Below are 21490 nucleotides of genomic sequence, written 5' to 3' on the forward strand. Positions count from 1 at the left end.
TTTTTTATTTTTTTATTGTTTAACTTGGGTAGGACATTGGGCAGTATAATAGCAACAGCTTGGTGGCGCAACCCACCGCCCCGCTCCAAAGGGGACGCTCATAACATCCATCCATCCATCCATCCGTGGCATCGGCGCTGCCGGAAGTGCAAGGGAAAGAAAAAAAAAAGAACAAGAAAGGTCACCTTTGCGCATGCGCGGCTGCACGGTAATGGGGAAGTAAAGGCTTCTTGCGGATGGAATGGATTCCAATTGCGCTGCGTACGTATGCGCATGCTGAGGAGTCCGTCGTATTCGCTAGTAGTCAGCAACGACAGGTTTGGTATAGTTTGTGTACACCCGCGCTGTGCACGTGTACGCCTGTTTCGACTCTTTATACGCTCACACAAAGCTTATCTGCATATAGATTCTAACTTGTTGTAATTTTTATAATCAATTTCTTTTCATTTTATCGTCATCACGACATAATGACGATTTTCTTTTTCTGCAGACATCCGGTCTGGACGGGACGCAGTTGGACAGCTTTGGCACCGAGTGCGGTAGTAACAGCTGCTCGCTGTAAAAGTAAAGAACCTCTGTAATTTGAATGAAATAAACAGTATTTTTCCCAGTACTTTTCGTGGCTTCATTGTCATTTGAATTGATGCGGCTATTACTCAAGAGTTATCCCTTCGGTTCGCTCGACTCTTCTCGATCATTGTATTGTGGAGGTCTCGACACAGGGGACTCTGATGCCTTGAGGTAGCATACGTGGGCATAGTTGGCCAGTTGCCGGCTCCTAAGATCGTATTACTACGTGGCGCATGTTATTTGACAGGTGTTCCACATCCGTCACCATATCCGCGAGTGGCACTGGCAACACAGGTTATGAATACACGTCCGTAAATATACCAGAGTGTGGATGAAGCAACAGCCGTTGCCGTGGCTCTTTCGGTAAAGCACCACGTGTGAATAGGCTGTCGTTCTGGGTTACGCTTCAACAAGCTTTTTGTTCACTTTATTCCCCCCCTTATCTCCCCCTTCCCTGTGAATGTATCCCATCGTACCAGAATTATTTCAACCATTCGATGAAAAATAGTTTATTTTCCCCCGTGATTTCCTTTGTATAATTTCCTGTTGCACATGACGCCACTTGGTGCGCGTAGCATTACCTGACTCAGCCAATAAAATTACAACTCGTGGGTTATCCCTCGTTGGCCAGTCTATACCTCCGCGCGCAGCAATCACCGGAAATGAAGAGGCTTATCTCCTGGCTTCCACTTGCGCTCACAACAAATGTGACGGTCTAGAAATAAGGTGTAGACCTGATTCGTTGCTGCATGCTCACTCAGGAGCGGCCAGACCAGTGTGCCGCAACTGGAACGCTTCCGCGACATATTTGCGGTCGAGGCGTGCCTCGTTGCGCTGGGGCCCAGTATACACAAGCTGTTTCCCGGTGTGTGAACATTTAGAACGGCGAGGACGTGTGGACAGTCCGTCGTGTGCTTATGGTGGCTTCTGCGAGATACGTGAGTACCTGATATTCGAATATCTTGTTTTCCTTGAGCAGTGCACGTCGCCACTGAGAGACTATGGCCTTCTTGGCCTGTGTCAATCGCGCACTCTCGATGAGTGCCTGCACCCAAGAGGCTGTGCGTCTGAGCGTGATACGCAGGCTCAACGCGCCATTCTTGCTGTTCTAAAAGATATCGACTTGGCTTACAGTCATTAGCAGTCTTTTTGTATTCGTTTGCGAGTGATAAGACCTCGGACATTATTTCTTCTATTTTTTAACCTTCTTTTATTACCGCCACCTGCAGTGATTTTTTTTTCTTTTCCTTATACTACCGTGCTCCATTCTTTGCCCTTCTTTTAGTTTATTCGTTTTAATCTGTCATCTTGTTCTTTGTTTCCTCCTTGCTTCCCTTCTTCCTGAATAGTAAGCAGGCGTTGTGACCCTTCCGGTGGCATAGACCAGACTGCTTCCCTCGCTTTTTCCCCTCTATTTCAATTATACAGGTTGTCCCACATAACTTGAACCGAAGTTTTATTAAAGAAAGGCACTTTGGACGTGAGTTGAACCGAATACATAATGTTGGCACTGGCCTAGAGTCACTCAGGCAATTTTTTACTTTTCCCTTAACTAACAAATTAGTTATGTTTAATTAATCAACTTTTTAGCTATTGGCTGCAGACCCCAAGTGTGATACGCAAAGTTGTAGAGCAGCTTGAGAAACCTCTCAATGGATTGTTTCCAACACGATATATCTCACGTGGTCCTTTTTACAGCGTTCAAAAGAAAGCCCGCGAAATATGAAAAAATACCACGCGACGGGGCGCTTGCGCACTGTTATTGTGCTGCTCTCAAGCTTGCGATGGATGAACAAGGTCGGCAACGCTCGGCGAGCAGCGTGCATTTGCACCGTCACCAGATGCCAGATACCTACACCAGGTCTAACGCCCTGTCGCGGGCCAGTCTCGCTGCAGCCGACCTTCGTTGTCATACACTCCGCCGGCCTGCTTATTTAGTACAAAGGGCACGCGCCTATAATCTGTGTCAGTATTCGCCGCTGCATAACGCACATTGTCAATTCATTACAACACTTTACCTTAGCTTATCTCAAGCTTGTATCGACTTTACTGTTCCTGGAATAATGTTTCGGAAGCTTATATATATATATATATATATATATATATATATATATATATACACGGTTTTTCGCTGTTCTATACACATTACTCTAAGGGAACTGTACGCCCGCCGTTCTGCACTGAAGAGGAAAACACGACAAATTGTCAGGCTCCATTACTTCGTTCTTGTTTTATTGCCGGAGCCAGTACTTCCCTTGTCAATATTGATCTTCTTAGCACGTGTGCACATCTCTTCCGTGACAGTCATACAAATTCATTCATCCTTCTTAGCGTGCGGTGCCAGTCGAGACATCTTTTTTTTTCTGCAAAAAAAATATAGTGAGGTGAAAAATAAACTTTTCTGGCGGGACCTACGGCCTGCTGCATTACGCGACGACGATTCAAGGCTATGTCGCCGGCGTCGACGCCGCTCGTTTCGGAAGCGGTTTTGACCTCCTTCGGTTGATATTTTCGCGAGGAAGACCAAAGTATCCTGACCTTCCACAGCGTCCTGGACGCTTTGATATAATCGCGGCGGGCACCGGTTCCAAGGAGGTCCAGCGAGTCCGCTTGACCACCTTTATCGGTGCTCCTAGAGTCTGCATTAGCAATTTGTCGCCGCAGGCAAATCCGGGCGCGATGACTCCTCAGCGGACGCTTCTCGAATGAAGTTGGAAGGCATGTCACGCCATAAACAAGGAACTGATGTAGGGATGCGTAAGCTTAATTCTGTGAAGCTTGCGTCCGGTTACACGCATTTATTATCTGATATCGCTTCCAATTTGTAACAACGCCTTCTCATTTATTGCTTTAAGCTCCTGCCCGTGTTTTTTTTTATTTTATACTTTCTGTAAGTTCGTTTCGAGAGTCTGTGCCTTGTGCTCATTGCTGCGTCGCGCAGACCACACCTTTCTTAATTTTTTTCCCCCCATTAAAGTGTTCAATTATGTTTTTATCACGCAGCGCGAAACAACGCTGTGATGACATCTGGACGAAAAAACTAATTTCTTCGTATAACAGCAAACGAAGAAGCAAAGCTGAGAATTGCTTCCTTGGTTTGCTCCAATTGCCAAATGGAAGTGTGTAGTGAAGAGGAGGACGGCAAACGGGAGAGGTAGGGCCTTGCGACGTAGAAAAATAGGCGACGGTGTAAAAAGTACTGTAGCGTTTGGCGCGGTAGAGCAAGAGACGGGCACAAGCACACATTTCGGGTGGTATGGCCGTATCGGACACAACGGTGAGCTTAGAGGCTTTTTCTTCAGAAAGGTCAGGCAGCGGGGCATCTGCAAGCGGGAAAAGCGCCACTTCGGCCCGGGCACAGTCGATGATGGCACGATGGTGAGACAAGAAGTCTCAGCCGAGAATGATGTCATGTGAGCATGAAGACAACACGAAAAATTCAACAACATAGACAATGCCGTCTATGACCACCCTTGCAGTACATTGAGCAAGCGGGGCTATATGCTGTGCAGTCGCGGTGCTTAAAAGCATACCAGACAACGGCGTTGTGACCTTGTGGATGTTTCGACAAAGCTTTTCGTCGATAACAGAAACTGCATCCCCAGTTTCTGTTATAAGCGCAATTGAAGCGGTTCCTTCAACCAAAACGTCCATTAAATTGCGTGGCGACTGTGCAGGCCTTGTAGAAGTCGCGAAGCTTGCAGTTCGTGCCTGCGGAACTGCAGCAACTAGTTTCCCTCGCTAGGTGACTGGCGGCGACGCAAGGAGGAAAGCGAGCGACGACGCGGTGATGGCGAACGATGGGTGCCGACAGGGCGTCGAGGAGGCGGCGAGAACTCTGGGTCGGGAGGCATCGCATGCCCGGTAGTATCGTGGGAATAGGCATATCCAGGTGTTGCGACAGCAGCGTTAGCAGGTGGCATGCGACGATGGCACAGGCGCGCGACGTGGCCGGTGACACCGCAAGCGGAGCATATGGGCCGGTTGTCGGGTGTGCGCCAAGGGGTCTGAACTGGGCGTCTAGACGGAATTGGAGGCGATGCGGGAGGAGGTGCAGCTTGAAGTCGCATTGGCGCCGTAAACGCGAACGTCGGCGGCGCAGGTCGCGCGCCGACTTCGGCATAGGTCAGAGGTGCAGTCACGGGAGGGCAGGGTTGAACTAAAGGTAAAGACCCAGCGAGTTCCTCGCGAATGGCCCGCTTAATGGGAGCAGCCAGAGATGTGTCAGGCTGGGGAGGTCCATCGTTGAGGGGCAGCATGGACAGTTGGCGCGCCACCTGCTCACGAATGAAATCCTTAATCTGAACAGAGAGCGATGCTACTGGCGTGGAGTTGGAGCGAAGCGTGAGGCCCGAGAGAGAGTCGCCAGGTGCAACAGCGCTGCGCGCAAGGACCCTTTGTCGACGAAGCTCATCGAAGCTCTGGCAAAGAGTGACGACAGCTGCGACAGACGTAGGGTTTCGCGCCAGGAGCATTTGAAATGCATTGTCCTCGATGCCCTTGAGGATGTGCTTCACCTTGTCCTCTTCAGTCATGGTAGAATCAACGTGGGCGAAAATATCCACGACATCCTCTATGTAACTGGTGTAAGTCTCGCCGGGCTGTTGAGCGCGCTGGCGTAGGCGCTGTTCAGCACGGAATTTTCGCAAGGCTAGGCGACCGAAGACTTCCGCGAATGCTGTTTTGCAAGCGGACCAGGTTTCCAGTTCCCGTTCATGATTGTGGAACCAGAGGTTCGCAACGTCAGCAAGATAGAAGATCACGCTACGTAGCTTCGTCGGGTCATCCCACTTGTCATCACTGACGCGCTCGTAGGTAGAGAGCCAATCTTCTACGTCAGTCTCACCTGATCCGCTAAAAACAGGAGGGTCCCGCAGCCGCTGCCCGGCGCCGCACATGATAGGAGCGGCAGATGCTCCAAGCGGATTGTTGGGAGCCTCGTTCATGGTAGCGCGCTGGAGCAGTTGTCAAAGTTCGGCTGCGAAGTTCCAGGGTGAGGTCGGGGAGTGCAGCACCTTCCACCAAATGTAATATCATGATTTATTAGAAGGCACTAGGCACGGTCTAGTTGCACCGGCAGTACACGAACGCTGATCGCGCGCACAGCCGACACAAGAGCGTCTTCTTCGTACTCCTCTTCACTACAAGTGTAATATAGGAAACATATTATTATTAGATGACAACCCCTCCGCCACTCTAAAAGCTGGTGGCAGTATATTTGTTTCAGTATTGACACCTATACAATGCGACTTCCATTCTTATAATACCTTACACACTTTCCGGGATGTTTCTATGTTTGTCTCTAACCGTTTTCCCGATAAGTTGGGTGGCCGGTTAGACCATGGTCTAATGCAGGGGTATCCAAATTACGGGCCCGCGGTCCGTATCCGGCCCGCAAACGCTTCGCGACAGGCCAATGCGGCCGGCGGCGGTCCTGCCGATGACGGCCGTCCCACAGGCTGGCAGTTTTCCCCCGGAAAGCCTCCGTTGTGCATCCGCTTGAGATCGGGGTTTCTGCGCAAAACCTTGCGCTGTAGCGGTTCTTCTTTGGAGTCGGCTTCATGGCACTCACAGATCACGCCACTTCGTCCGAGAACGCACAGACGAATTAGGAACCTCACTGTCCCGTGTGGAGCGCGCGACGCTTCGAATGGCCGGTGCTGACCACCGCGTGGGAAGATGCGCCGAAACTTTCTCAACTTCGCGCAGTCGCGCTGGGCCCAGAGAGCTTTCGCGAGCTTTTTACCGGTGAAATTCCAGCATGTAAATAGCTGTATATAGTATTAAAGTTCCCTTCTTTGTTCTTCGTTACCTATTTCCTCAGCTTGACCTCGGCATGGCAGCAGACGTGGTCAGTCGTAGTTGCGCAACCCGTAGTCGCAACACGAACTGGAACTCCTCGACATCGCTGCGCGTTGTCATTTGTCAGCGTTTCGTCTGTGCACGTGCATTGGTAGAGATATCACTTACCTTTGTGATTGAGGCAGGCGTTCAGATTATACCGTTGTCATCTTTGCGTTTCATTTTTTTCTTTAATCTCGGTTTTTTTCCCCTCTCTTGCCCTTCTAAGTTTTATGAGAGAGCTTTCTCGAAATGAACCTTTCAGTTGGTAGCGCGCTTAGTATCTTGTGACCTGTTTGGTAAAGCGATATCTTGTGCCGTTTTTAGCGCTGTTTGCATCCAAGTTCTCGTCAAACCAGAAAGGGTGCTGTAACTCTGGGCGCATCTTTGAAGTTTACTAGTTGAGAGGGTGACAGCACACACACACACACACACACACACACACACACACACACACACACACACACACACACACACACACACACACACACACACACACACACACACACACACACATATATATATATATATATATATATATATATATATATATATATATATATATATATATATATATATATATATATATATATATATATATGTATGTGTGTGTGTGTGTGTGTCAAGTGATCGATGATGACAGGAACATTCGTACGTCAATGTTTTCTCGTGCGGATGGCGGCTATACACCAAAGGTAAAGTTTCTGGGAGACTTAGGTGACTCGCACAATATTTAGAGGTGGTACCTTGACTATTCGTAATTCTGTGTAGACAAGAACTTTAAGTGTTCTTTTTTCTTGATTTTAAAATGCTCTCTTTACGTGTGAATGTATTTCAATCTAGTGAATGTATGAAATAGCTTGATTGCGGCTGTGTTATGGTGGACGAATTAATTGCTTCACTAAAGGGCGAATTACAGTTACAACGTAAGTGAATTCTTGTGTTTATTTTGCACGTAGCTCTTCTGACTTATTATTTATTTGTCTTAAAACGAGCTGGTGATTCCTCAGTAGTCTGAACTGTGCTTCTGTTCATGAGCTAGGACTGCAAATTAAATTTTCAGGTGCGTATATTATTATTGTCTATTGCTTGTTGAACGCTACCCGTCAATAAAATTGAATGTACACGAAGCACGTATGATAATTGGGCTCTCTTTGTCATGGAGGAATGTTTATCGCGGCATAACTTTTCGACACGTGCGACTTTTTGTTACGTGATGGTGGTTTCACCTCATGAATAAGTACTATGCCGTGAAGCCATAAATTGTGCTTTACTGATTTAGAATGTTTTTCGCACATTACTGTCATATACAATCACTAAAATCGGAAATTGCGTTACAACACAACAACGACTAATTCGTGCTATGCGCATATTTAATTCGTTAATGCTAATCATATTCATAGCAATGTATCACCTTCATAAAAATACAGAACACAGAAGAACGAACAACAATGAATTTATTTTATCCGAGCAAAGCATATGAGACCATGAGTTCACCATGACGCAGCATATTCTGAGTGTCACAAAAAAAGCATTTGGCATTTTGTACATGATGCGCTGAACATATTAGAGAGAACTGCCACTTGAAAGGAAAGGTGTACACAAGATTACCACACCGGGCGCTTCTGTTACTCAGGACATCGCAGTTTCGTGGAATCTGTGGCAACAGAAAAAAATCGTTATTTACTAAATAACCCATGGGAGGTCATACAGTCACCAGACAAGGAGGAAGATTTCCTGTTTCTTTCTTTAAATTGCTGTTTTGTACAACGAGCTCACACATGACTGCGGACAAGCGAAGGCGTAAGCTACATGACTAAGAAGAGGGCTTTAGGCACTGTGATCTCACCCAATGGATTGCGCAGCCGACCTACACCCAAAAGCAGAGGGCACCCCACAACCTCGCAGAAAAGCACGAAAATAGGAGGGAACCGCAACAGAACACGTACGGTGCTCCAGCCCAGAAAGTTTATGACTGTACAACCGAAAGCAGGGGCCGTGCGCAAGGCGCTGGAAGATGACGAAATCTCCGTATCTCGTTGGCAGCGTCGACACGAAGGCGACAATGTGGTGAGCCGAGCTAAAATACAAGCGAGCAGTGGTGTGCACCTCCCGCGCCATCGCTGTAAGGCGAGTCTCCCTCGCGAACATTGTACGTTGCTCCAGTGCGTACGTTACGAATGCTGAAACGACCCAAAGCGCATTTCTACTGCTTACTTTCTTGTTTAATATCTCCCCCTCTACCTGTATGCTCCGACGTAATTTCTTATGTCCCTGCTCGAAGCGGTATAAGGAATGACGGTGATGTTTTCTGTATCCGAATAGCTGTTGTTGGCATTCCGTAGTATGAGCGTGAGTACGTGAGGTGGTTCCTTCGCGGGTGTGGCGCGGACTCCAACAGGACCCCCTCGTATGCCATCGACAGGCACAGTAGTAGAAAAAAAAGCAGCGAGCACGCGGCGGACGTTTGCGTGACTGCCTGGGTGGCTTGTCGGATATGTCGCGGTTCTTCGTCCACACGGTCACAGGCTCGATTCGAACTGGCTACGATACGGTGTCGCGTTCGCGTGAACGTGGCGGCGGCGGTGGGCTTCAAGCCTTGAAGGGTGCCTGCTGGTACCGGGGGATGACCTGGACGGCACGCTGCAGGTCGGCGTCGTCGTGCAGGTTCACCTTTTCCTGGCCGATCCTGTCATTGAGGTAGAAGAAGTCGGCCGAGCTGCCACATGGGACGGCGTCTTCGGGCAGCGAGCATGTCAGCGAGAACTGGTTGAACACCGTCTGGTTGCCGCACAGGAAGCTGTACTGTTGCACCTCCGTGCTGCCGTCGTCCTTGGGCACGACATTGCACACGTGGAAGATCTGGCAGGCGTTGTCCACGTCTGCGTAGTAGCCGTTCTTGGCGGGGCAGGTAAAGGAGGTCTTCACGGATCCGACGAGGAACTCAACGCCGTCCGGAAGCTCGTAGGCTGCCCGTTTAGACTGCGGTGGTGGAAGAAAAAGGAAAGAAACAAGAAAGTTCTTATATATTCCGCCACCGTGCATGTTACAGAGAAGGATGCGCACTTCTGCCGAGAGTGGTGAGGGGGCGCAGATAAGGCACTGGGGCGCAAAGTTGGCGTGAGACAGCGGTTGTGCACATGGGCAGTCACATGGAAGCGCCAGTCACATACCCTTGAGCACTGCACTTCGAACACATCAGCTGCTCTCGCGTTATGCTTTCTTTGCCATGTAGCAAAAGCTCCCGGGTTAGACCAACGTATGGTGTTTTCTAGATCCTTTTTCTCAGAGAAAACGAAACATACCAATCACTTTTCATATTTTGCAGTAAAATATATAATTTTATTGTATGTGGAGATGATCTATCTCTTTTTGGTCATTCCCCGCCTGGTCCTGTTGGGACGCTAACGCTTTGCGTATTCTAGTTTCTAAACTGTAGACTCCTGCACGCTGGGCTTGATCTGGAGTTAAAAACATCGCTCTCTGATTCAATCCACCATTCGCATGAGAGCGCGAAGCTTCGATCATGAAATGAGCACACGTCAAGACTGACTTCACTTCCTTACTGCAGAAGATAACGCCAAAAAGTTATCAGTTTTCCTTTTGCATATACCGCACGCATTTAGGATACATGAAGCCTATGACGACTACAAACGTTCCACTGAATGTATACGGAGGTTCTTTTCCGTCCTCAAAGCCGCCACCGAGCATTCTCTTACGGACAAGTACACAAGCTGTCGAATTCTCGCCTGCGCATGCTTTTGTATATAGCCATGTGCTTAGAAAAACGGCTTTGTAAGGAAACGTGTCACTGCAGGGCGTGCTGCGGGGGCGCTACGCATTACTTATTTCTGTCGACTCCGCATGCACTAATCAATATACGCTCGTGTGGGTTTACAACGCGCTTCAAATGCGTAGGCAGGTGTAAGCAGCTCCAAAGGCGACGCCCGAACCCTCGAACCGTGTCGCACGTAGGATGTAAAACGAAAAGCGCATCAAGGGCAGAAGCTAGGGGCCTAAACATGCATATGTATGTGCAGTGGTGGAGCTGCTGTCATGAGTGTTCCCGTGTTAACAAGAGGTCGCGCACAGACTACGCAACATCAGTCCTATATTTGCTTTATGTATCAAGATATGTGCGACAACATTTTTTCCCCTCACATTTTATAACAGAAATTAAGAATCAGGATTTCTGTTTGCAAAGATTGCGAAACAAGAGGGGCAAGTTATGCTGCTTCGAGCGCTTATTCAAGCGCCTTGTGTGAAAGTGCGATTAATAATTAATTGAGATAAGTTTCTGCTGCCCTCCTGTATTTCTTGTTATCTTTAAGTGTCTTCTTGAAACACCTGGGCGAGTGAAGGCATGATTAAAGAGAAATCAGCGGCAACATAAAGTGTAGCTACAGTTTGCGATATACTAAATTCATGTTATTTTTTTTTCCCTGTCTTGAACCAAAGAGTAATTCTCTGGTTATGTCTTGGTAGTGATGTTGCAAGCAGAAAAGCGCTAACATTGACATCACTAGCCTACAGTAAGGGTAGTATTTTATGCAAATACTAAAAGAGCCAAGCAGAAAAGAAAACACAATTGAGGTAAGCATGTGCGAGTACCAGAGAAATTAAAATCTTCGATAAGCCTGAAAAAGAAAACAGTAAGTGATAACTTACATACTGTAAGAGAAAGCTTTAGTGCTGTTTTAATTAAAGGGCATGTCTCCATCAAATATTTAAGCATCGAACGCTTTGCACCTGCAAAATATTAACGAGCGAAGGGACGAGGCGCATTCTCGCCAGCGTGACCGTGATAGATTGGCATGAATTCAGCTAGCCGGTCGGGTTTCCCCGGCCGCTGTGACGTGACGCGAGGTAGGAAGGGTTGACAAGCTTTTCTTTCACCGCTGAGTGAAAGTGACGTGAAGGAGTGCTTGCGTCCGCCACAGTAACGTGACGCGCGTTCATTGAGGTGTCAATAACGGACGCCGACGTTGTTGGCACGTGCGTTAAGCAGCGTGCAAGCGCTATAGCTATTTCATTTTCAAAGGATGATCGAGCTGTCAGAAACTGAGATATCACTTGAAAAGTCGAGCGTCTTCGTTCCTTGTAAGCTGCTTTTGTGTTTTGCGCGCAGCAAAGAAGCCGACACTATCGTAACGATCTGATATTGCTTTACCATTCTCAACGATCTTTTCATGCTCTACTGTCGCTTTACAGGTTTTGTCACTTTTTCCATCATTTTTGTTTGTCCGATGCGTGCGTACGTGTGTTTCTCCTTTGCTTTAGCATTCAGTGTTTCTTCAGTTAGTTTTGGCGCTCAATGGGCGCATGCTCTTACTTTAGTTCTTAGACACTACATACTACAATCAGCATACGCGCATGTAGTGTCGTTAAGGCCTTGCCATCTGCGGTATTGGAATTTACTCGAGACACGCGGTAAAACTACGATAGTCGGCAGGCAGGCCACGTACTCCGATTAAAGATCTCTGCAAGGTTTGGGTACACTTGGAGCTCTAAAAATTGCGGTTCCCTCTGCGGCGCGATGCAGGCCGCAGAAAGAATGTGGTGAAGACCTGCTCAACCTCTCTTTGTAAGCCATCGCAGTAACGTTGGATTTTCTACGCCGGCGCGCGGCGGCGCTGCGGTAGGAGAGGCCAGGCGCGAGATTCTCCAACTGTATGGGAGAGCGGCAATCCAGCGGCGCCCCACCCACTGTCATCGCTCCGGGAAGAGGGCTAATCACTTCCGGAGAAGTCTGAACGGGCCATCAAACCGCCGTGATGACAGCGACTGACAGATACTCGCGGAGGCCCAAGAAATGGGCGCTGTAAAACCTGGCATCGGCTCACTCTCTTTCGCCTCCCTCCTCCACTTGCGCTCGCACAGTGTGCCCTACAAAATGGGCCGGCCTGTCCAATGCGACGTTTCTCTCGTCATAGATGTTCGCAGATGACGGGGTCTTTACGCTCGGCGGGCATTCGCGGTGTGTTTCTCGGGTGTGTTTCTCTTACGTTCGTTCGTACTTTCTTATTTTAATTTTATTTTTTGCACTTTCCTGACGTCCAACTTCTTTGAGAAAAGGGACGTACCAATGTCCGATGTGGGATCGTGAATGCACATAGCGTACGCGACTTTACCACATTATCCAACGTGCTTAAGCGAGCACAGGCCTCTCGACGCAAGAGCCCTTCTCTCCGCAGGTAGATGCCGCGTCGTCTATTCCATCTCACTCAACTACCCCGCTTCCCACTATGTTTGACGGAACACTGTAGTTTCAAATCAAAATAAACGTGCTTTGCCACAAAAGTCGTTGATTGTGGTTAATTTGGCTTCATACAGCTTAGTACTCGCACGGTTTTTGCGTTCTATTGTTATTTTTTCGTCGGGTTTTCATTTCAAGATTATGCCGGCAACGCTTTAACTACAATGTTCAATTTCTGTTAGGACTCTCGCTGGAAATAATCGTGAATGGTCTTACCCTTGGTAGCGCAACAGCCACGGCAGCCAGGGCAAAGGCTGTGAGAGAAAGAGAGAGGCGCACGCATGAATAATCTCGCGAGATAAGTTGGAGTGCGACGTGTTGCAGTTCTCAAGTTCTGCGCGTTAAACTACATTGTCTATCGCAGTGGTAGGTGAAGTTCTTTCTTTTCTTTTTTTCTTTGTTCGACGCCACTTTCCCGTAATCTAAATGCGCTTACAGTCAAAAAGTGCTTAACTAAAGTTTGACGGAATGTATGGGCATCGTCTGTCAGCAGCAGAATAAAAATTTGACGATAGCAGCCGTTGTGTTTGACACTGTCGTTACTTCAACTTATTACTGCGGAAATCTTCGCATATAACTCGCGTGTTAGTACCGCAAGAAAATGTGATTCTTTAGTAACTTTTTTCCGACGCATTCTGTGTGCCCTTCACTTGCTTATACATACCTCTCACACCGATGCCATATAAAGTAAAGTACAATATCTTGCACAAGCTAGCCGTGCTGCTAACGTCTCAGCATTCGTTTGACCGATTAGCTAGTATGGCCATTATTTCTAAACAATGCTGTAAGCCCGCCGGCTCATGTATGTACCTGAGCGCGCGCGCAAGAGGGTGAATTCCTACGTGCCTGGCTTCCTGATGATTTTAAGGTGGCTTGCGTCGCTTGCTCAATGGTTCTGTACATGCTACGAAATTTCAGGTTTTCATCAAACGATTTATACCTCATATCCTAAATTTCGTGCTGAAATATATCAGGTACATGGTTTGCTACGAAGAAAGCAAGGGGCATGTGGCGATTTTTCGAGCCAAGGAACATCGATGAAGCTGCTCACAAATCTATTGCGAAAGCCTTGCAGAAAAAGTGTGTACCATTGTCATGGCCAATGCTATCGAAAATGACGGTTGCCTGAAATATGACTACCCACAGCAAAACTGTGATCGCTGACGTCACCCGATGGCAGTGTCGCGCGATGCCACGAAATTTCGGTGACGTCAACACAAATTGCGCAAGCGAGGCGCTGGTTACGTCGTTTCACTCGAGATAATCCCACATAGAACGAGCGGCTGTGTTTAGGCATCGTAATGACTCGCAGAACTGGTGATGACCTGGATGCCATCGATTTACCAACCTTCCATTCAATTTCCAAACTCAAACTTCTGAGCTTGCCTGCCTTGTGCCTACTTTTCTTTTTAACTGTAAGTGAACGGTACACATCAAAAGACGGTGTTTTGCTCAAGCCAGATATGTTTCTCGTTATCTTTTGCAATATGGAAAAACAACGGAAAGTTTGTTTAACACAGTGCGTAGTATTTCAGAATATTTGGAATTGCTTTTTCTCACTTAGTGTTTCAAAGGTATGACTCGCTTTAAAGACAATCAAAGACACAACTTGACAGTCAGCAGCAGTTGTCGTTTTGATATTGACGTCCAGCAATCGAAACTCTGTGGCTGTAGAGCGAACGTATCGCAGAAATGCTAGCCAACTTCGAGAACGTTATTGTCAAGCAATATGACTGTAGCGCACAGTCCCCCAATATCAGAGTTGATTAGGCTTTCTGGCGCCTGAGACTGACAAATTTAAACTTGACAGCGTGTACTGAATCCTCCTTTGCTGTAAGAGCGATCCCCGTAAGTTCTCTCACCCCACAATATAGAGAACGTGCAACAAGATGCAGGATGGCTGAGATATTTACCTTCACGTATTTTACCGTGCATGCATGAAACATAGCTAATCAAGGGGCCGGGCTTCTAACTACATGGCAGCCTCACAACGGCACCGCATATAATTGGAAATGTTTACAACGTGTTGGTAATTAATTACACTTCACTAACTGTCTCGCTTGAAGTAGCTAGTTCGCATTCTTATAGGCCAATGCTGAAATTGTATTTTCATATTTCACCTCATCATTGCCTCAACTGTACTTGTTTTCTTTCTCGTTTACCCTAATGCCACGAATAAGAAAATGGTAAAAAGACTGTCACCCATAATAAATCTGCTCATCTGACGACAATTTCGCTTCTTGATGTTTCTTAAGAGGCAGAATTTCACTGTTGTTGTGCTTGCACAAAACTCCCAAGAGCAGTTATTTATATCTACCTTGAGGCATGGAAGATATAAACACGTCTCAGGAGCATTTGCAGCATGGACAGAAGTATTTCACAAATGCACGGTATGTACAGCGATTGCATGAATTGTCAGCCTAAAATATTTGTTAAGAAATACACTCCAGTAAGACACCGTTATTTACTACGTACACCACCTAACAGGTGCCCTCGTAATATAAACAAGGCTGAGAGAGAGGGAGAGAGAGGAGTTATAAGGGAAAGACATGGAGGTTATGCAGACTGAGACTGCATGTTTAACCTCCCTGCACTGTGGAAAGGGGAACGAGCACTGAATGAGGAGTAAAAGGAAAAATTCACAGTATGCATGCACACACTTGCACAAGCCTTCATCGTTCTGTCAGCCACACGCATTCATATAGGCTCGCATATCTCAATAAACGCAGCAGCGTTTCCCTGACTTTAGGCATCGCAGACGCACGAGGCTACTGTCCCAGAATCTTATGTTCTGTAAAAGGCCTGCCAGTTTCCCTGATGCCGGTCCAAAAGCAAACCTCTGATGGCAATTTCGCACAGGAGTGTTGCGCTGTCATGCAAGGTTTTCATCAACGCGTCATAGGATACCTGTCCATGGCATAAAAAGGGGCGGGCACCTGTTCAAGGTGCCTGGTATTTTACATAGACTTTCAGGGAATCTGGCAGTGAGTATTTTCCGAGTGTCATGACAATCAATGGGCGCAAAGCTCCAGGGCATCACTAACGCAGGGCAGAAAAGCACATTAATCTGCAGAGTTATGCTGAAATACGTTACTTTTAACGCATGCCAGATCTTTGATCTTTGCAAATGACAAGTTCATCAAAAGTATGCATTGGTGAAAAATAAAACTCGAGCGTCTACCTGCCTGACGCGTCTTTACAGCTCGTGGGGAGTACGTTTCATAGCAGAGTGTGGGTGTAGGCCAGTTGGGGATTTATGATTTTAGGAAGCTACCGCAAGCGAAACACGAGACTTGAAGAAAAATGACAACACGAAGCGGAAAACCACTTCGTGTTGTCCCTTTCTTCAAGTCTCGTGTTTTGCTTGCGGTAACTTCCCAAAATCATAAGTACGTTTCCGCAAGGGGAGCAATTGCTTGCGCTAGAGCTTGAGCACAATACTGAGGGGAAAACGTTATGAACACAGATGTGGCTTCGGACTTCCACTCGCTTCTTTCTGCAACCACAAAGGTGCGTTCTAAAGGAAATCTTCCTCTGCGTTATGCAGTCAACATAGTACAATTGGCCGTATGCTGGCCGCTGTGATAGTCGCAGCATCGCAACACTTTAGGGTTGTAAGCTGGCAACCACACAGAGATGTTTGTGTGTGCACTAAGTGATGAGAAACTAACCCGTTGCTTCATTAACTCACCTAGGGCGAGGTACTGCTTCATTTTCGATCAAGTAGGGTGTCGTCCCGGTCACAAAACCTGTAAGGAAAGTCGTGTCATTAGAGGATTGTTGTAAGAGACGTAACGACGACTTTGTTTTTCAGTGAGGCAATTCAACAGCGAAGAGTTTTGCTGTGTTAAATTTTGTGACAACAAAAGCTGAGCATTTTTTAGCAGTTCTTAAAAAGTGTTATTCAAAGTGGCCACGATATACAGGGATCTTACGATATGTATTAGAACAACTATGTAGAATTAATATATAATATAATACCTACATTTGCATTTATATTTCGAAATTAAATAGAAGGATCAGCGTGGTAATGCTGCTTTTTACTCTGCACCTATCATAGAAGTTGCTTTTCTGATGCACATATCTTTATTGTAGGCATACGGGTCGCCACTGGCAAATCCTGTAATCGACATTGAACAGATCACAGAATCTGCACCTCCTTCCCAGCCCTCAGGTTATGTTGCGTATAATTGTGAAAAATTCGAGAAATTGAGGGACTAATACAGCGCACAAAGCAGTAATGAAATGATACCATGGTCCTTTTTCAACCTGTAATTATTGTTTAGCAAATATCATCAAAATAATGGACGAAGAATGCAATTAGATACAAAAGAGGAAGACCTGCAATACATTATGATGTATTTATCTGTTATTGACTCGTGAAAAACATTTACCAAGTTACGCTCTCTAGCACATGGTTGAGCGCGCTCCAATATTGGATGTAATAGCGACGTAATTACCCCCCTGTAACACTGACATTTACGAACATGTATTATGGTCGGAAAACAAGGCGCCTAGTCAGCCGATAAGCACGAGCTAACTTCATCTTATAGCAAATTTGCGAACTGCTCTAACTCATTGATGAGAATTAAATACTATTTTTATTCTAAGTCACTCATACTTTTCTTCACCTTATCGTTATTTGGATATCCCCAATTAAGGTTTCAAGAAGCCCCACAGGATTGCTCATATGTCAAAGTGTGTCTTAGCGCTATAGCAAAGATGCTACACATTGTCAAAATAAAAAACGTGTACGAAACTGCAGTAGATGACGGCCTAATTTGGGAGTGACGAGCACCGAAACGCGTTGACTCGGCGGCGTCATTCTAGGGTCGCACCACTATAGCGGTAAGCGAACCGCAAAGCGCGCCCGTATCCGCGGGGTGTGCGCGCGCCGCGGAGGGCGCGAGTTCCGCAAGCCGGAGCCGCAGTCCGTCGTGTAGCACAGCGGCGGCGGCGGCCTGTGTCCGGAACTGGGGGCGCTGGCGGAGTCGTCCGCGTAGTGAGCGTAGGGGTTGCAATCTCGGCCTCACTGCGTGGACGGCGCCTACAGGGTATCCCATGTTGTGCCGGTACTCACACTGGTCGGCTGACTCTTCCGTGGGCTGGCTCCGGCTGTCTGCCATTGCGCCGGCGGCGGCCGCTTTTATAGGCGGCTGCCGGGCCCCGGTCTCACTCGCCCAGGGCATCGCGGTTCGAGGGCGCCTCCTTGCCCTCCGTCGACGGACGTCCAAGGATGACGCTGTCCCAAGAAACGGGGGCCTTGCCGCGAGGGAATTATGCAAGTGGGACTCGTCTTCCCCTCACACGAGGCTCCCAAAACGACCGACGCTTCTTGTTCTCTGCCTTGTTTTCATTCCGCCTTCGAGCGGCGCTCGCTGCCGCTTTGTGCGTTGTTGGTTTCCACGCTTTCGCGGATTCCGCCCAGAAGGTTGGCCCGCCGAGCCGCCGCCGCCGAGAGCGCACGCCGCTCCACCGCCCGTCGCGCGGTCTCTCCTCCGCGCGTTCGGCAAACACGCGGCCGCGTGCGAGCGGTACCCACAGGGTCGGAGCGTCGTACACGCGCGAATCTACAACTTTACGGCTTAATGCGATGTAGCAATATGCATTGTGGCCCGGGCAGTAGTTTTGTAGGCATTTAAGCATTGCTTTTGCTGAACGAGAGTTCTCGCTCATCGGCTCCATGGTGCTTTCTGTGCTAGACATATTTAATATTTTAGTGCGTTTAGCATACTTCGAGTACTTCATATATATATATATATATATATATAAATTTCCATAATAAAAAGCTGGCGAGGCATGCACAAAGAAGCAAGAAGTATCGGAACTTCAATGCCGCAGTATAGAGATTAAAGTGCAGAGGTGCATACCAGCGAAGAAGTGTGGACGATTGGTGAAGGACGATCAGATGCATGGGGATATGAATGAAATTTACATGATTTTTTCTTCATACAACAATAACCCTCCTAAGTCTGTCTGCCTGTCTGTCCGTCTGTATGTATGTATGTATGTATGTATGTATGTATGCATGCATGTATGTATGTATGTATGTATGTATGTATGTATGTATGTATGTATGTATGTATGTATGTGTGTGTGTGTGTGTGTGTGTGTGTATGTGTGTATGTATGTATGTATGTATGTATGTATGTATGTATGTATGTGTGTGTGTGTGTGTGTGTGCGTGCGTGCGTGCGTGCGTGCGTGCGTGCGTGCGTGCGTGCGTCTGTCTGTCTGTCTGTCTGTCTGTCTGTCTGTCTGTCTGTCTGTCTGTCTGTCTGTCTGTCTGTCTGTCTGTCTGTCTGTCTGTCTGTCTGTCTGTCTGCAATCATTTGCAGTGTCAGTCGCAGTGCAATGACGTTGAGGATTCATGAAGCATTGAAAATACTATTGTGGCCGCATGTACATAATTATTCTAGTCCGTGCCGTTCACTTACCTACACTTGTCGACCGTCACCTCGGAGCATCGTGAAATCGGAAGCTTTGTTACATTTAGCGCTGCCAGTTCACAAGCGTCCAAAAACGAAGGTCCTAACATTATTGTCACTCCTGCAGCAAACCATGCTGGATTTGATTCGCCATTTAAATAGCTGAAGATTTTGCACTAAGTGTGGACACATGACGTTTTTATGCGCGTACGGGTGGGCAGCGTGCCTTTATGGACAAGCTCTGCCGTCTGAGTGTTGACGAACTAAAAAAAAAAATAATAATAAGAGAGAGAGAGAGAGAACACCTCTGACGAGAAACGCGCCATTTTAACACTTTACCGCTTCACAATATATTTTATGGATATGCAGCTCATTCCATTTTCACTACTGTCATCAAAGAACGTAAGTGCCATCGCATGCCTGTCATCCTGGGTTTTTTTTTCTCCTTTCTTTTTTAATGTTATACAGACGCTCTGACTATCTCATGCAGCATATAGTGTTATTCGGCTTGTTTAGGATCATTACCTCAACAGGCGGACATTATTTTTACGACGAATTGTAATGTCCGAACAGCTTTATAAGAACCTTCAATAATTAACTTATCTAATGATACAAACGTATGTTTTGGGTTCCGACTTTCATTTGAGTGTTTCTAGTGCATTTCGCAAAGAAAATTGATTAACTGACTGACTGACTGACTGACTGACTGACTGACTGACTGACTGACTGACTGACTGACTGACTGGCTGACTGACTGACTGACTGACTGACTGACTGACTGACTGACTGACTGACTGACTGACCGACCGACCAACCGACCGACCGACCGATTTATTTATTTATTTATTTATTTATTTATTTATTTATTTATTTATTTGCTTTATGGTGCATGTTGAAATTGGGAAGTTGAAGCCGTGCAGTGGGGGTAAAGTCATGTCTGTTTAGCAGACATCCCAAGACTATCACAACGTAAGAGATAACCAATCCCAAAATCTGCTAAATATTGTATTCGCGTTCTAGTTATTGGGCCCCTCACCAGGCCACTTACCAAATTGTATTTATACGTTGGAAGTTGTTACGTGTCCCCTTGGGAGCGTTCTACTGCAAGAATTTTTCAAATTGGTTCGATAATAGCCGAGATAACAATATTTCAGTGCCGCGAACCCATGATTTCAGGAGGCTAGCATCACCGCCAACAAGGACACTCTCTTCCCTTGCCCCGTCTAGCCTCCGCAAGCGAAATTCGTTCCCTGCGTTTTTCCATACCGAAGCTGGAAGATCACCTGACGCGTACATCACGGGCCCCGCCTTCTTCTTTTTGTCTCTCGCTTTTTTGCGACGCGGCGCACTTCCGCTGACGGTCTCGCGCGCGAGCTGTTGCGTTTGTCTCGTTTCGCGCAGCGCACGATTTTGCGCGCTGTGCACGAATACTTCTGACTAGCGGTATAAGACAGTGTTACACGTATACTGAGGCAGGCACAAGCGGATCACAGAGCATGATCCCGCACTGGAGAAGAAAATGACATAGTTTCGTTCTCAGCCCGTGCGACTGCACGACGTGGGAACAAGCAGACGAAACGGACATACATCTCTCTTGCTGCTGTGCGAAGTAAAACAAAAACAAACAGACCTTCGGTTTGTGTGTTTTATTATTTCTCTAAACTTCTATTCGTCGACTGAAGCAACAAATTACACAAATAACAGATGTTTTCTTGAATAATTCTCGTAGTGCCACGTGTCCCTATGAGCTACGTCACAGCATACACAAGTACGTCGGCGCATTTGCTGATGAACGTCATCCCCTCGTCTTGGAGCGCGGCGCCCTCGAGAATTGCAAACGGCGTTTAGTTTCAAATTTCAGCTGTTTTTGCGGCGAGTGGCGATGTAATTCTTAGCAGACACGATCGTGAGTGCGCATTGTATGCACTACGCTTGTCAGCTCAATATGGCCAGACTTGGTGAGGGGCCCTTTAAGATTATCCTGTGCTGCTAGAGGGACTCTTCTGGGAAACTGTTAACTGGAACACCCGTGTGTTTCGCAGCACATTTTAAGGACCGATATCTCTCGAGTGGTGCAACTGTAGGAAATTTTAAGATTTGTGCTAAGAAGACACGACTTTACTGCTCCTCGGCTTCAATTTCTCTATTGCGACATGTGCCCTAAGTGAACTAATTAAAATGTAATAAGGTGTTTTTTATTACCTATTCGAAAATTATTATTTCCCAAGCAAGTAAATTCCACCTTTTCAAGAAATATACCTGAAAAGGCGGAATATGCACATAAAAAGAAAAGTCTGTAAGAAAAATAAAAACAGCACGTACTTTAAAACCAATGTTATGAAAACCATGTGCGCCTTCCTCGTATGATACTTCTAAACCCGTTAGCAAAATCGGC

General features: G+C 46.9%; 1 protein-coding gene across 1 annotated transcript; it reads right to left on the minus strand.

Moving 5' to 3' along the window:
• Positions 1–7851: 7851 nt before the first annotated feature.
• On the minus strand, positions 7852–17818 carry LOC126545844 (uncharacterized). The gene is made up of 4 exons (XM_050193847.3): positions 17748–17818; positions 16359–16416; positions 12884–12921; positions 7852–9393 (listed from the first exon to the last, which is right to left on the minus strand). Exons 2-4 carry the CDS (start codon positions 16378–16380, stop codon positions 9004–9006), a joined length of 450 nt encoding a protein of 149 aa, XP_050049804.1. The 5' UTR covers positions 16381–16416; positions 17748–17818; the 3' UTR covers positions 7852–9003.
• Positions 17819–21490: the final 3672 nt, after the last annotated feature.

Source organism: Dermacentor andersoni, chromosome 1 (genome assembly GCF_023375885.2).
Source record: "Dermacentor andersoni chromosome 1, qqDerAnde1_hic_scaffold, whole genome shotgun sequence".
Lineage (NCBI taxonomy): Eukaryota > Metazoa > Arthropoda > Arachnida > Ixodida > Ixodidae > Dermacentor > Dermacentor andersoni.

Bases quoted from the DNA above. Each gene is read 5' to 3' on its own strand.
- LOC126545844 (XM_050193847.3), bottom strand. From the start codon at position 16,380: ATGAAGCAGTACCTCGCCCTAG. The intron at 12,922-16,358 runs GTGAGTTAATGA...TTTCTCTCACAG, and splicing joins GAAGCAGTACCTCGCCCTAG to CCTTTGCCCTGGCTGCCGTG. The intron at 9,394-12,883 runs GTAAGACCATTC...CCACCACCGCAG, and splicing joins TGGCTGTTGCGCTACCAAGG to TCTAAACGGGCAGCCTACGA.